General features: G+C 43.5%; 1 protein-coding gene across 3 annotated transcripts in view; it reads left to right on the top strand.

Moving 5' to 3' along the window:
- The first annotated feature begins 305 nt into the window (after positions 1-305).
- DRC1 (dynein regulatory complex subunit 1) overlaps positions 306-12,473 on the top strand; it is a 48,933-nt gene continuing 36,765 nt past the window's right edge. Inside the window, exons 1-7 of one of the 3 annotated variants that reach the window (XM_037009483.2) lie at positions 306-719; positions 5,102-5,189; positions 7,176-7,288; positions 9,482-9,665; positions 10,261-10,398; positions 11,378-11,464; positions 12,090-12,212. In XM_037009483.2, the coding sequence (XP_036865378.2) occupies positions 568-719; positions 5,102-5,189; positions 7,176-7,288; positions 9,482-9,665; positions 10,261-10,398; positions 11,378-11,464; positions 12,090-12,212 (885 nt within the window). In that variant the 5' untranslated portion in view covers positions 306-567. The remainder of the gene's footprint in view (positions 720-5,101; positions 5,190-7,175; positions 7,289-9,481; positions 9,666-10,260; positions 10,399-11,377; positions 11,465-12,089; positions 12,213-12,473) is intronic. The other 2 variants (XM_037009482.2, XM_037009481.2) reach the window with 2 other exon arrangements.

The following is a 12,473-nucleotide window of genomic DNA, read 5'->3' as shown; positions in this document are numbered from 1 at the left end:
GGTAGCAGGGTGGTTTCACCTTCTTACAGGAGGTAGGGACCCAAGGCACAAAGTGGGGGCTTCAAAATGTAAGGATGACGAATAGATGGATGAAATATACGTTGGTATATTTTTTCCAAAGAGGCAGTAGGCTCAGGGTTGGGCCTATTCCTACACCCTCTACGAGCAGAGAACGCCTGTATCCTTAGAACTAGCACAGCACTTGGCAGAGAGAGAAGGTACTCAATTAATGTTTAATGAATGTGATTTTGAGGAATATTTGTTTGATGAACTAATCATCAGGATCAGGAAGTGATGAACCACAATTTGGCCCAGCTCTCGAGTGGTCCAGTCTCCGATAATAAGACTCAGGCGGGCTCAAGACAGTACTCACACCGCAACGGAGAGAGGAACAACGTTCCAGATGCGGAACACCTTTCCGAGCACCGGTGGGCGGGGCCTGGGGAGCTGCGCGCGCACTCACTCCACCTGCGCATCCGGTGACGACTCTTCTGTGGCAACGGCTTGTTGCTGGTAACCGGGCGGTGGTCCGGCAGTGGTCAGACGGAGCTGCCCGGGGCACCCGTCATGAATCCGCCGGAATCCCGGGAAGTCCTGGAGGAGAAGGAGGAGCACTTACCCACCCCGATTCCAGGGCCCTCGTTACATTCTAATAACCCTCAGGAGCGGATCCAGGCGCGGCGCCTCCGCATCGCGGCGCGCCTGGAAGCCCGGCGGCGGTGAGCGGGCCTGGGTGGGTCCCCGCGGAGCGCCGCAGTGTCCATGATGCAGGGCGGGAATGCAGGGGCGGCTTCCCGGGGGCGTGGCACCTGCGGCGAGTTGGGCCAGGGCTTGTCTTTTGAGACAGTATTTCTTCCAAAAGGTGCAAATAAACTAAGGGATACTCAAACAGTCAACAAACAAGTAAAATCACAGACGGAAATGGATTGTGAGCCCACTGCGCCGGGTACGGTGGGCAATACACTGAAGATTCAGGCGATCCTTGACCAACCCTCCCGGGTCTTTTTTTCCTCCTTCCCTTCCAGCCTGCCTTCCTTCCACAAGTGATTATCCAGTGGACCTCAGCTACCAGTTCTGGCTTAGTGACTTTCCTGGTTGTGTGATGACACAAGCTCTCATTTCAGAAGGGCTATGGCTGCAGTACCTGTCCATTCACAGACACACTGGGCTGTCATAAAGGGGTACCAAGGGACACCTGCGTGATCCCCTGAATTCCTGAAGGCCCTCACTGTGTGTAACAGTGCTAACACCTTTTCCTGCTGGGCAAGGTCCTTCCAAGATGTCAACTTGTCTGCTGGCCACTGGACATGAGGGGGCCAAAGTAGCATGACTGTTCCATCAAAAGTTTACTTGTGGACACTGAAAATTGAATTTCATTTAATGTTCATGTGTCACAAAATATTCATATTTTGATTTTTTTTCTAAATGGTCATTTTTTTGTGATAGTTTTTGGTTTACAGCAAAATTGAGTGGAAAGTATGGAGATGCCGCTATGCCTCCTGCCCTCCCCACATGTATAACAACCCCACCAGAGTGGTATGTTTGTTATAATTGGTAAACTTGCGCTGACCTATCATTATCACCCAAAGTCCATAGTTTACATTATTATCCACTCTTGGTGTTCTGTGGATTTTGACAAGTGTATAATGGCATATATCCACCATTATATCACAGAATAGTTTTACTCCCCTAAAAATGCTCTATGCTCTGCCTATTTATCCTGATTTTTCTTTTTTTAAACCATTTGAAAATCATTTTTTGGTTGTGGTCCATACAAAAACCCACAGGCCATAGTTTGCCACCCCTGATGCACTGGGTCAGTGGGATGTTCTGTGGGATATCCAGATGGTCCTCAGATTATATTTTGACAGGTATCAGGAGAATTAACATGGCCCTGTGAGCCTCCCATGAGGGCTATGTTAGTACATATTATCTGTTGCATGTAAATGAGAACTTCCTGATCCTTATTCCTGATTAAGGTAGAAAATACTGTATTTGGCCAAATCGGTGGCCACATTCCATGTACCTAAGGCCACAGTAATCTGCTCTGGGAAAATGTCACACTTGCATGGCCACTACAATCAGGATTGCTGCTTGGTTGAGCTTGCAGTAATTGACAATCATTTGGTCAGATCCATCTAGTTTTTGCAGGGACCAGACCTCTGAACTAAATGGAGATTTGATAGGTACCGCAACTTCTGCATCCTAAAGATCCTCAAGGGTGACACCAATCCCCACCATTCTGTCTGTGATACTATTTTTTTATTTTTTATTTTTTAATGTACTTGGGTACGGTTTCTGAGATATCCATTTGGCCTTCCCTATCATGATTAACTCTGACCCACAGGCCAAGGACCCAATGTGGGAGTTTCTCAAATTTTTAAGTATGTTAAGATGACGTGGTTGTCTTTGGGGGAATGGTTTGGAGGAGCTAGAAGTGCAAGTAAGGTGACCAGTTAGGAAACAGTTGCACTGAAGTTGGTCTGGACTAGTTAATGGCAGTGGGCTTGGAAGAAAAGCAGATGTACTTCAGACATGTTTTGGAGTTGAAATTGACTGGGTTTACTGATAGATTGGATATGAGGGTAAAAAGACAGGGGAAAAGCAAGAATGGTTTGAACAGCACAGCTGTGTAGATGGTAATGACTTTTATGGTGATGGTAAAAATAGCGATGGGGTAGTGAGGCAGGAATTGGAAATCAAGAGTTTGATGTTGAACATATTAAGCAAAGTTGGATTTTGTGAGACATTAAAATTGAGATGTCTGTTAGGTATATGGGTCTTAAACTCAGAAGAGAATTCTGGATTAGAGATATCAGTGCAGAGTCAGCAGCATTATGATTATATTTAAAACCATGGGCATGAATAAAATTACACTGGGAAAGAGGATAAAAAGAGGGAGAACAGAGCTCCTGAACAAGACATAAGAAAACCCAGCATTTAGAAGTTGATAGAAGAGGAAATGCTGACAAAGGGTTACTGCTGTCATATGAAGACAAGAGAGCAAGTGGCCAGTGCACACTGGTGGAAAATGAATCAGTGAGGTGCAGAAGTGTAGCTAGTGAATTTAACACCTGGAGCAGGTTATTTTTAAAACACAGATAATAAGAACACCCTGAAAAGAAAAGCAGACAGTGAACATTTTCTTTTATTGAGCTTTATTTATATAACCATGCCAGTAACATTTTTAAAAAATAAAAATAAAATTTACAATTCAAAACAAAAAAGTAGTGGGTGAGAAAAAAAGGAAGAAAAAACATCTCAAGAAATCTTTGAAAAGAATTCCGAAAGGTTTGGGAAATGAGTTGCCTGTAGAATGACAGAATTGAAGTAACTCAAGTTCAATTTCTTTGTCTTTTCAATAACTGGGCTGTTGTTTACACTGCAGGGGTATGTAGGAGCTCAGGGGTGGGGGTGTGCAATGCCCCTAAGTGGGCTGGGACAGTTATGAAGCATTTCAAAGGTGCTCTCAGAAGATATGCATGTAGCTGAGTCTGTGTGTGTCAAAGGCCAATTATATAATTGCTTGTTCTCTGAATTAACTTGTTAATTAAGGGCTAAGAAATGGAAAGGTGCTATATTGAAGCTTATAGATCTATTATTAAAAATCGACAGTGTCTGTAACAATTGTTTAGAACTTAGATTAACCAAACATTTTTCAGAAAGGAGTGTTTTATCACTGACATAGTTTTGTTGCTGGTACACATTGATATAAAAAGCAGGCTGACTTTTAGTCAGTGGTATTGCTTTTAAATTGTCCATAGACTCCTTGATTGGCTGGGGTGCCCGCTGCCCTGACTGCTTGGGCCTTGCTCGGAATGCCATGAGGTGTACTTTTAGGGAGGAAGCTGTTAACAGAATCAAATGTTGTATAAAGATAAAGAACAGAATTAATGGGCTAATAGCCCCTGAAACTCCCAATCTCTAGGGTTTCAATTAAAGTTTCAAAATCTTGGGAGATATCACTTCTGAGTAAAGATGGCGGGTGGAACACATAATCTTGGAACTCTATCAAAACTCCATTAAAATGGCATTTAAAGGGATTAAGTGAAAAAGACATAAACCCACAATGTCATGCAAAACAGGAGGACTCAACAGCAAAATTTTGGAAGCTGGGAAGCATTAAGACAGATGGTAAATGACTTAGCTGACTCAAGAATACTGAAATAGAAACTGGTACTATGTTTTCCATATTCTACAACTAGTTCTTTTTACCTAAATATCGTGGACATCTTTCTGTGCTGCTAGATATTATATCGCTTTTTTTATAGGCCACAAAATATTTTCTTGTATTGTTGCCTCTACATCAATTACTTAAATAGGCGGCTATTAATATGTGTATAGAGTGCTTCCATGTTCCTGCTAATATCATCAGTGCTCTGATAGTCATTCTTGTGCCTACTTTGAGTACTTGTGAAAGCTTCCTGTAGAAAATTCCTAAGGGAAGGGGAGGCATATTTAAATTTTTGATAAATGTTGCCAAATTCTCTTTTAAACTAGTTGTTACACATCACATTCCCGCCCATGGAGTATGAATAGTGGGGCACCCGCACTCTTGGCCACACCTGATATTATCAACCTTTTAATATTATCAACCTTTTCTTATCTTATAGGAGAGTAATTAATACCTGACAGGGTTCTCAGTGTCATTTTCTTGGTTGTATGTGAAGTTGAACATATTTCAAATGTCTACTTGCCATTTGTATTCTACTGTAAAGTGCCTGTTCACATCCTTTGCCAATTTTTCTAATTGGTATTTTGTCCTTTTTTGTATTGATTTGAAGGAGCCCATTCTATTTTATAGATGGCAAAATTTTGTCAAATATCTTTTACCAGTTTATCCTTTGACTTTTAAGGATAAAACTTAAAAATTTTTGGAACTAAAATCTTTCAATCTTTTTTTTTAACTTCAGTTTTATTCTAAGATGTTTTCTGTCCTGTATTTACTTCTAGTATCTTTATGGTTGTGTTTTTTTAAATATTTGTATTTTTATTCATATGGAATATATATTTGTTTATATGGTATGTTGTACTATGGAAACTTTAAATATAGGATCTAAGTACCAGAAAGAACTTCAGTGTCTCTTTTTTTCCATTACAGGGAAGCACTTGGAGAATATTTAGATGGGAAAAAGGAGAGTGAGGAAGATCAGAGCAAGAGCTGCAAACAGAAGGAAGAAAGCAGACTGGTATGACCTAGGAGCAAAGGGTCCTGTCGGCCCTGGGATCCTGGAAACAGCATATGATTTCATGGTCTCTGTACCTGGACTAGAAGAATCTCAAGATTCCATATTCCTGTCTCTAGGCAGATCTGAATTTGAATCTTTTTCATTTTAGGAACTTTCTAGGAATGAGCTTTCATACTACTCTATGGATTATTGATAGGATACAGTCCAGATGTGTCAGCCTGACATTCAAAGTCTTTTGTAGTCTGTTCCCATGCTAACTTTCCAGTCTTCCCTCCCATTGTTAACCCAATTTGGGCCTTCCACTTTGGCTGGGCTGACCCAGTCACTCACCCCAAGGCACCTATGTGCTTTCTGTTTGGGGCCTCGGATCATCTGGAATGCCAAGTCTTCCTCTCCCCTTGTCTCCCCTCCTCTCCTCGGCCTTTTGGTCTTCTCTCTCCTCTCATTAGGTTACCTTCCGATACTTTCAGACCATCTCAAGTCCCTACTCCTTCTGAACTCCTCCTTAGCCCAGACTGAACTCCTTTACTTCATACATTGAGTAGTACTTGTCTGTACAATTCATTTCATTTTAGGATGACTTTTCAAATGTGTGTGCCTGCAGGGTCGCCAATGGGACTGTAAGCTCTGTGAGAGTGAGCACCTCTTTGAACACCTGTGGATTAGTACATAGCTTGTGCTCAATAAATACTAAATCACTGACCACGCTCTCATGGCAATGACAGGGCTCCTGGGATATTTAATAAAGTACTTGGAACAAGAGGTGCGGGAGGAATAAACAGCAATGTGAAACAGCAAGCCGGAACTGGCAAAGTGCTGTGTTTAATTTAATTGCTAAGTGAACTGCACAGACAGTGATACTGTGAGATACGGAAGAGAGCTCACCAAGCTAGCCTGATGAGGGAGGTTATATGGAGAAAGTGGGATTTGAACTAGGTCTTAGAAAAACAGGTGGGATTTAAAAAAGTGGAGAGGAGAGAGACCACTTCTGGCCAAAACTGAGGTATCCTTCCTGGGAGAACAATTATTTAAGTTACTGAAATATTACTATTATAGAGCATAGAGATATATAGAGAGAATTGAATAACCTGTACTGTATTATGTCAAGGAGAAGATATTTTACTGCATGGAAAGAATATTGAACTGCTGTGGGTTTTCGCTCCAAATCTGTTGCTTACTGGGAAGTAGAGGAGTCACATCACCTCTTTGTACTTAGGTTATTTCATCTGAAGGATCAGTGATCTCTGAGCATTTCTGTGCAAGATGAAAAGAATATTATATATAATCTTCCAAACATTGGTTTACTGTTCATTTGAGTACTCTTTATTTGAGAAAACCAGAGAGACAATATTGTTTTCAGTAGCAGCTTTTCAAGTTTCCTTTCACTTGGGACTTAAGTCATGAAGAACGTTGGCTCAAAGAGAAATGTATAAAAACCAGTGCTACTTCCCTCAATATCAAGGTATTAATAATTAGCACTGCCCTAAGCCCAGGACATGAGGGCCCCTGCCCTTGGCCTGTACCTTAGTAATCTTTTTTTTTTGCAACATGGATTAGATATATTAATCATAAATAGTGTAGCAGGAAGATCAACAGAAGAATGGCTTTGGATTCTAAAAGCCCAAGTTTGAATGTAGTTGCAGAAGAGAGGAGGGAATCATCCTAGATTTTTCCAAATCTCTTATTTTTCATATTCAACATTTCATCAATATCACTATTTTTTTCTATACCCATCATTTTGCATCTCCCACTGCCATTATATATATCTTGGACTCCATCATAATTAGCCTGAACCATATTAGTTATCTTTTTTTAATAGTAATTCTTTTATTTCCTATTTCATCTTGGTCCTGGTAGAAATGGGTTGCTTATAGATGTGACTCTTCAAAGTCTTAAGGTGGCTTTTGGTTCCTGCCTGGCTGGATGAAGCAGCTACAGATGGTTGTGCAAATGTTTCTAACTTTATAAATTCTTGTTTATTTTCAGAAATTGGCTAAACTGCTGCGCTGTGGCACTGAGTTGGTGACAAATATCCAGGTTGCTGCAGATATCAGAGAGATCCACAGGAGAGTCGAAGAAGAGGAGATAAAGCGACAGAGGTGAGGAGCCTCTTGCTTTGCAGCCTGGGGGATGTGTGGGTATCTGCTCTGTGGGTCCCCAAAATTCTCCCCAGTCATTAGAAAGTGGCTATGTAAAATAGTGCAGTAGAATCCTCTTCTTGCCCCTTATGAATCCTCCCTCCCTCTCTCCTTCTTTCCTTCCCTCCCTGCTTCCCTCCCTTCCCGGTTCCTTCCTGAAGTAGTATTATATCCCTGGTAAGTACCAAGAAGTGATGCAAAGAGGAGTGAACATGGCCTCTGCTCTTGATGCTCATGGTCTAGTTGAGATAGACAGGGAAACACCAAACCATGATTTGTGTTAAAATAAATGTATGTATAAAGAGTTATGGAAACACATATGAGGAGGCCTTTAATTCTTTCTGGAGAATTAAGCTTTCCGGGCAAAGTGGTATTTGAGGTGGGCCCTAAGGGATGAATAGGAGTTTGAGGATTCAAGCAGTGGGCATTTTAGGCAGAGGGAATAGCTTGTGCAAAGGTGTGAGATTACATGATATGCTTGGGAGATGAGGCTAAGAAGGTAGATTGGGCTATTCTGGGTTTAAATTAATCAGAATAACCAACCCATAAACATCTCAGTGTTATATACAAATAGTAGCATATTAAAGAATAGCATAGACTCTGTGACTAGAAGGAAAGAGGGTCGGAGGGATAATGGGAACCGATGGCAAACCTCAGCTCCAGTCCTCAGCAGGCAGGCAGTCACACACACCCATCTTCCCAGGTCTCAGGCTGCCCAACAAGGAGGCAGGCGTAAGCTGCTTGGAAAGATTCAACTTCTTTGGTTTGGGCACAGAAGTGGACTGATACCAGTAGGAACAGAGGTCCTCATTTAAACTCTTCCATTGGCTTGTTCTTCAATTAATTTCTTAAATACAGTTCAGTTAGAAGTGTGACCCACTTGACCATTTCAGCTCATCTCAGTGTGTACATACACAGCACAATTTCAACAACAAATTTTTTAGTTGTTCAGCATAAGTAGCTTCCCCATTAGCTACTTTACACATTTTATCAATATGTAATTGGTGACTTTATTCTTGCAACTTCCCACTGCTTGTCATGGACTGTACCAGGAACTGAACAGATCCCTAGCAGGTGGAAGACCCTGGGTGCCGGCCCAGGAGTTAGCTTTGTCCTGTAGCCATTGAGGGAAAACTGAAGGTCTTAAGTGGCAGAGTTACAAGATAAATGTGGGTTTTTGGAAAAATGATCTGATAGCTATTTTTCATTTTTTAAAGAAAAAAGTCAATTGAATTCTAGTATGTACTCTGTGCCCTTGATTGAAAGGAGGAAAGGAGGCAGGGGATGGCCAGATGGTAGAGTAGGGGTTCCTGTTCTTGCAGGGGGTTGCTCTCTTGTTTCGGAGCAGCCTCATAGAATTACAGTCTATTGGGGTCGCGAGAGTCTCTGGCATATGTCCTGGCTGCGGCTCCCTGAAGGGGCCTCATGTCTCAGCCCAGGGCCTTCCTTCAGTCTGGTCCCGTCCTCAGTACACTCCACCCCAGAGTTTCTTTGGAATTTTTGGAAAGGCCATCTCTATTTTCCTTTGCTAATGGTTGGGTTTCCTTATTTGTACATTCCTCTGGTCATTTATTGTTAACTTGGGAGGAATGGCCAGACACTTGAGGTCATGTTGATAATAAAAAATAAGAATACAAGTTCCCTTTGTTCAGTGACTGCTGTGCTGAGTATCATCTTATTTAATCCTGACAGCAGCTGTATATCTTATCCTCTCCATTTTACAGATGGGAAAAATGGGGCTTGCTTAGGTTAAGCAACTTACCTGAAGTTGAGAGGCAGTTAGTTGCAAAGTCAGGATTGGACACAAACTATGTGACTCCAGTGACCAAGTGTTTAACTACTGTATGTCACCATCTTACTCAGAAGTATGTGACACACTGACTCTGATCCATATGTGTGTGTGTGTGTGTGTGTGTGTGTGTATAAATGTATGTATGTATAGCTTTAATGCTGGTCTGTTTTTGGTCTCAGTTGCTTTAGCTAAGCATTAAATAAAAGATTTCTCAGAGCCTGGTTTGCTTTTGCGTGGACACTCGTGGAGGCAGTGCTTGGTGCCCAGTCCTTGCATTACTGACACACCTGTGAGCTGGCATGTTCTAGCGGGAGGCAGTGCCCAGCCCTGGGCAGGCATGGCCAGCCTGTTTGTATTTGCAGACTTGAAAAGCTGGAGAACGAAGTCAAGAGCAGTCAGGACAAATTTGATGAGATCACCATGAAGTGGGTGGAGGGCAAACAGAAGAGAATTCCCCAGGACCTGTGGGACATGCTCAGTGCCCAACAGGTGCACTGCGCGGGGCTAATAGAAGATAAGAACAAGCTCATCAGCGAGTTGCAGCAGGTAAGAGTGGGCGGCCAGGCCGGCCATGCGATACGCGGCTGGAGTGTAATCTGGTTACTGATGTACTTTTCCTTAGTGAAAAAATGTGGAGGCCTGGCATCATTACTCAGAATGCTGCACAAATCAGACTATAACCTTTTAATGAGAAGAAAAGGCTTTGTCGTGATTTTGGATTATTGGCTGTCTTAAAAGATGTATTTTCATAACATATGCTATTTTAGATTTTGTTTTAAGGAATGGAACTTAGTCTGCATTAGGTATGTTCCCATGATGGAATCTGAACATTAATTGCTCAGCTGGGGCCCCAACCCTGGCCTCCCCGCCCCCCAGGCCTTCTGGGACCTTGCAGGGAGATGTGCAGCAAGTACTAACGGAGAGTTTGATCCTGAGCTGCTCTTCAGGCTTTGCTCCCGAGCCGAGCCCACCCCACTCCATCTGCCCGCGCTCTCTCCCAGGCCTCCTCAGTCTCTGCTGAAACCACTTTCACTTTGCACACGTGGAATTCCTAGTGTGCCCAGGCGCTGATGAGAGGGGTCCCAGGGGAGGTGCTTGCCCTCTTGCTTCCGGGACCAACCTTTGCCATGCTCTTTTCTAGGAGTTAAAAACAAAGGATGACCAGTATGTAAAGGATCTGAAGAAACAGTCAGACGACATCTGCCTGCTCCTGGAGAGGATGGAAGAACAAGTAAAGAGCTTGATGAAAACCTTCCGTCAGGAGCTCCACCATATTGAGGTAACGGTGTCAAAGAACTGCGCTCTGCCGTCGGGAGGCCTCTGGGAGGGGTCTGGGTCTGCCTGTCCTCCTTGTCTAAGGAGGGTCCCAGAAGGCTCTGTCCTCTGATTTCTGTGCTCTAGGGGTTCATTAACTTGTTTATTCATTCACTCATTCAAGAAACGTTTGTCAAGTGCCCACTATATGCCAGGCACTGTACCAGGAGCTGGGGGTATAGCCATGAACAAAACAGAGTCCTCGATGGGGCTTATATTCTAGTAGGAGACAGCTAGACAATGAACAGATACATTATTTTATACATAATTTGACAGATGGTGGTCAGTGCTTTGAAAGAAAATAGAACTGGGTAAGGCTGAGAGGAGTGGAGGAGGGAGTGCTCCATAACCATCATTTGTTTGATTTATTTAATGCAGTCAGGGATGGGGGATGGGAAAGAGGAGTGCCAGACAGGTTTCAGGAATTGATATTTTAAATTAAAACGAAATGCTAAAGATTAAGATTGAGAAAAAGGTCTTTCCAAAATGGAAGAGACCTTTCTCTTTGGATTGTTGTAGACTCATTTCTGCATCCCAGGCCTACCCCTCGTGAGCTCCATGCTGCCTTGGCTGCACAGGGACCCCAACCATAGCAATATACCAGCCCTAGTCATGGTTGAATTATGTGTCACAGTTCTTCCTGTGGCTGCCAATAAGGACACTGGCCTTCCTCCAGCTTCTTGCCTCTGATATTGACTAAGCCACAGGACAGTTGGCTTAGTTCCTCTCTAAATTTAAATGAAGTACAGGCTTCATATCACCTAATTTCTATGCAACTCCTTCCAGAGTCATTTGTTTGCATGAAATATGGCAGATTTGCATTTGGATTTGACTTTGTCTCTGTGGTTGGTGACTTGGCACTTGAGCTGTTATCTAAGGCCTCTTTGATACTGTGGGGCCTGTCTAATCAAAACAGACACAAGAGCCCTTTTCCTTGGTTGTAGAAAGCATTTGAGGTGGAACGACAAGAGCTGCTGGCTGGTAATAAGAAGAAGTGGGAGCGGGCACTGGAGGCTCACAATGCCAAGGAGGTAAAGGGGTGGCAGGGGAGGAAGGGGTGGGGGTGAGTCAAGGGTGGTCCATGGAGTCTGGGGTGATTTCTGCTGTGACTGAATTTGCTGGGCTTTATGTATCTTGGGGAGGGTTGCCATGATGGACATTCATTACATCATGCCATGGTCAGTCAGTATGGCATTGCAGATGGTGGTGTGGGCACCACCTTTGCATCTCGCTCTGATTTCTGTGGTCCTGTGACTCTCTCCTTTGTTTCCTGGGCATCTGCCCTAGCCATGAATATTTGTGGCCCAAGAAGATATTTGAAGACACTTCTTTAAAGGGCATGGGGTCATTGCTTTATTTCAGAGACATAAAGAGCAAAGAAATAACTTGACTGAGACCCAGCAGGTTTTCTTGGGAAGCACAAATGTCTGACCGCAGGGTCTGTGCTCAGTTTCCTTATGGAGGATTCCTTTTGGAGCAAGGACCCTGTTGAGCAATACAAAGCCTTGGGGCACAGGGCCCTCTGAGGCCCAACAAACTCCCTGCAGAGCCATGGCACTCTGAGTTCCTCCCCTGTGGCCCACTTAGCAGGCCATCTGGAGGGTTGGGTTGGGGCAGGGACAGGACCCGTTTCCCTTTGTCTTCCTGTGCCTTTAGCTAGAGTGTCTCATGAACCGCATCGAGAAAATAGAGGACTATGGGAAGCAGCTCGACAGGCAGAGGATACGGGACTGTGAAGAGTACAACACAATCAAAGTCAAGCTGGAGCAGGATGTGCAGGTGTGATCTGTTCCCCAGGGGGGTGCCTGGGCGGCAGAGCCAGCGGAGGGCTCCTGTGAGAGTTCCCGCCTCCGTGACTGCCCATAATGGTCTAGACTTAGTCCATCCAACAAGTATTGATTAATTATTTGATTTCTTTTAAATGATCACGTCTGAAGGAGCTCATGTACAAGATACATGTGGAAGCATGCTTTCTTTAATAACCAGAGGAGAACTGCCAAGAGGCCAGGAGGGGTCTGGAAGCCATGACATGTGAGGAAA

The sequence above is a fragment of the Manis javanica genome, chromosome 1 (assembly GCF_040802235.1).
Source record: "Manis javanica isolate MJ-LG chromosome 1, MJ_LKY, whole genome shotgun sequence".
Classification (NCBI taxonomy): domain Eukaryota; kingdom Metazoa; phylum Chordata; class Mammalia; order Pholidota; family Manidae; genus Manis; species Manis javanica.
Note: the sequence above shows the minus strand (reverse complement) of the source record. Positions and strands in the feature narration are given on the sequence as shown.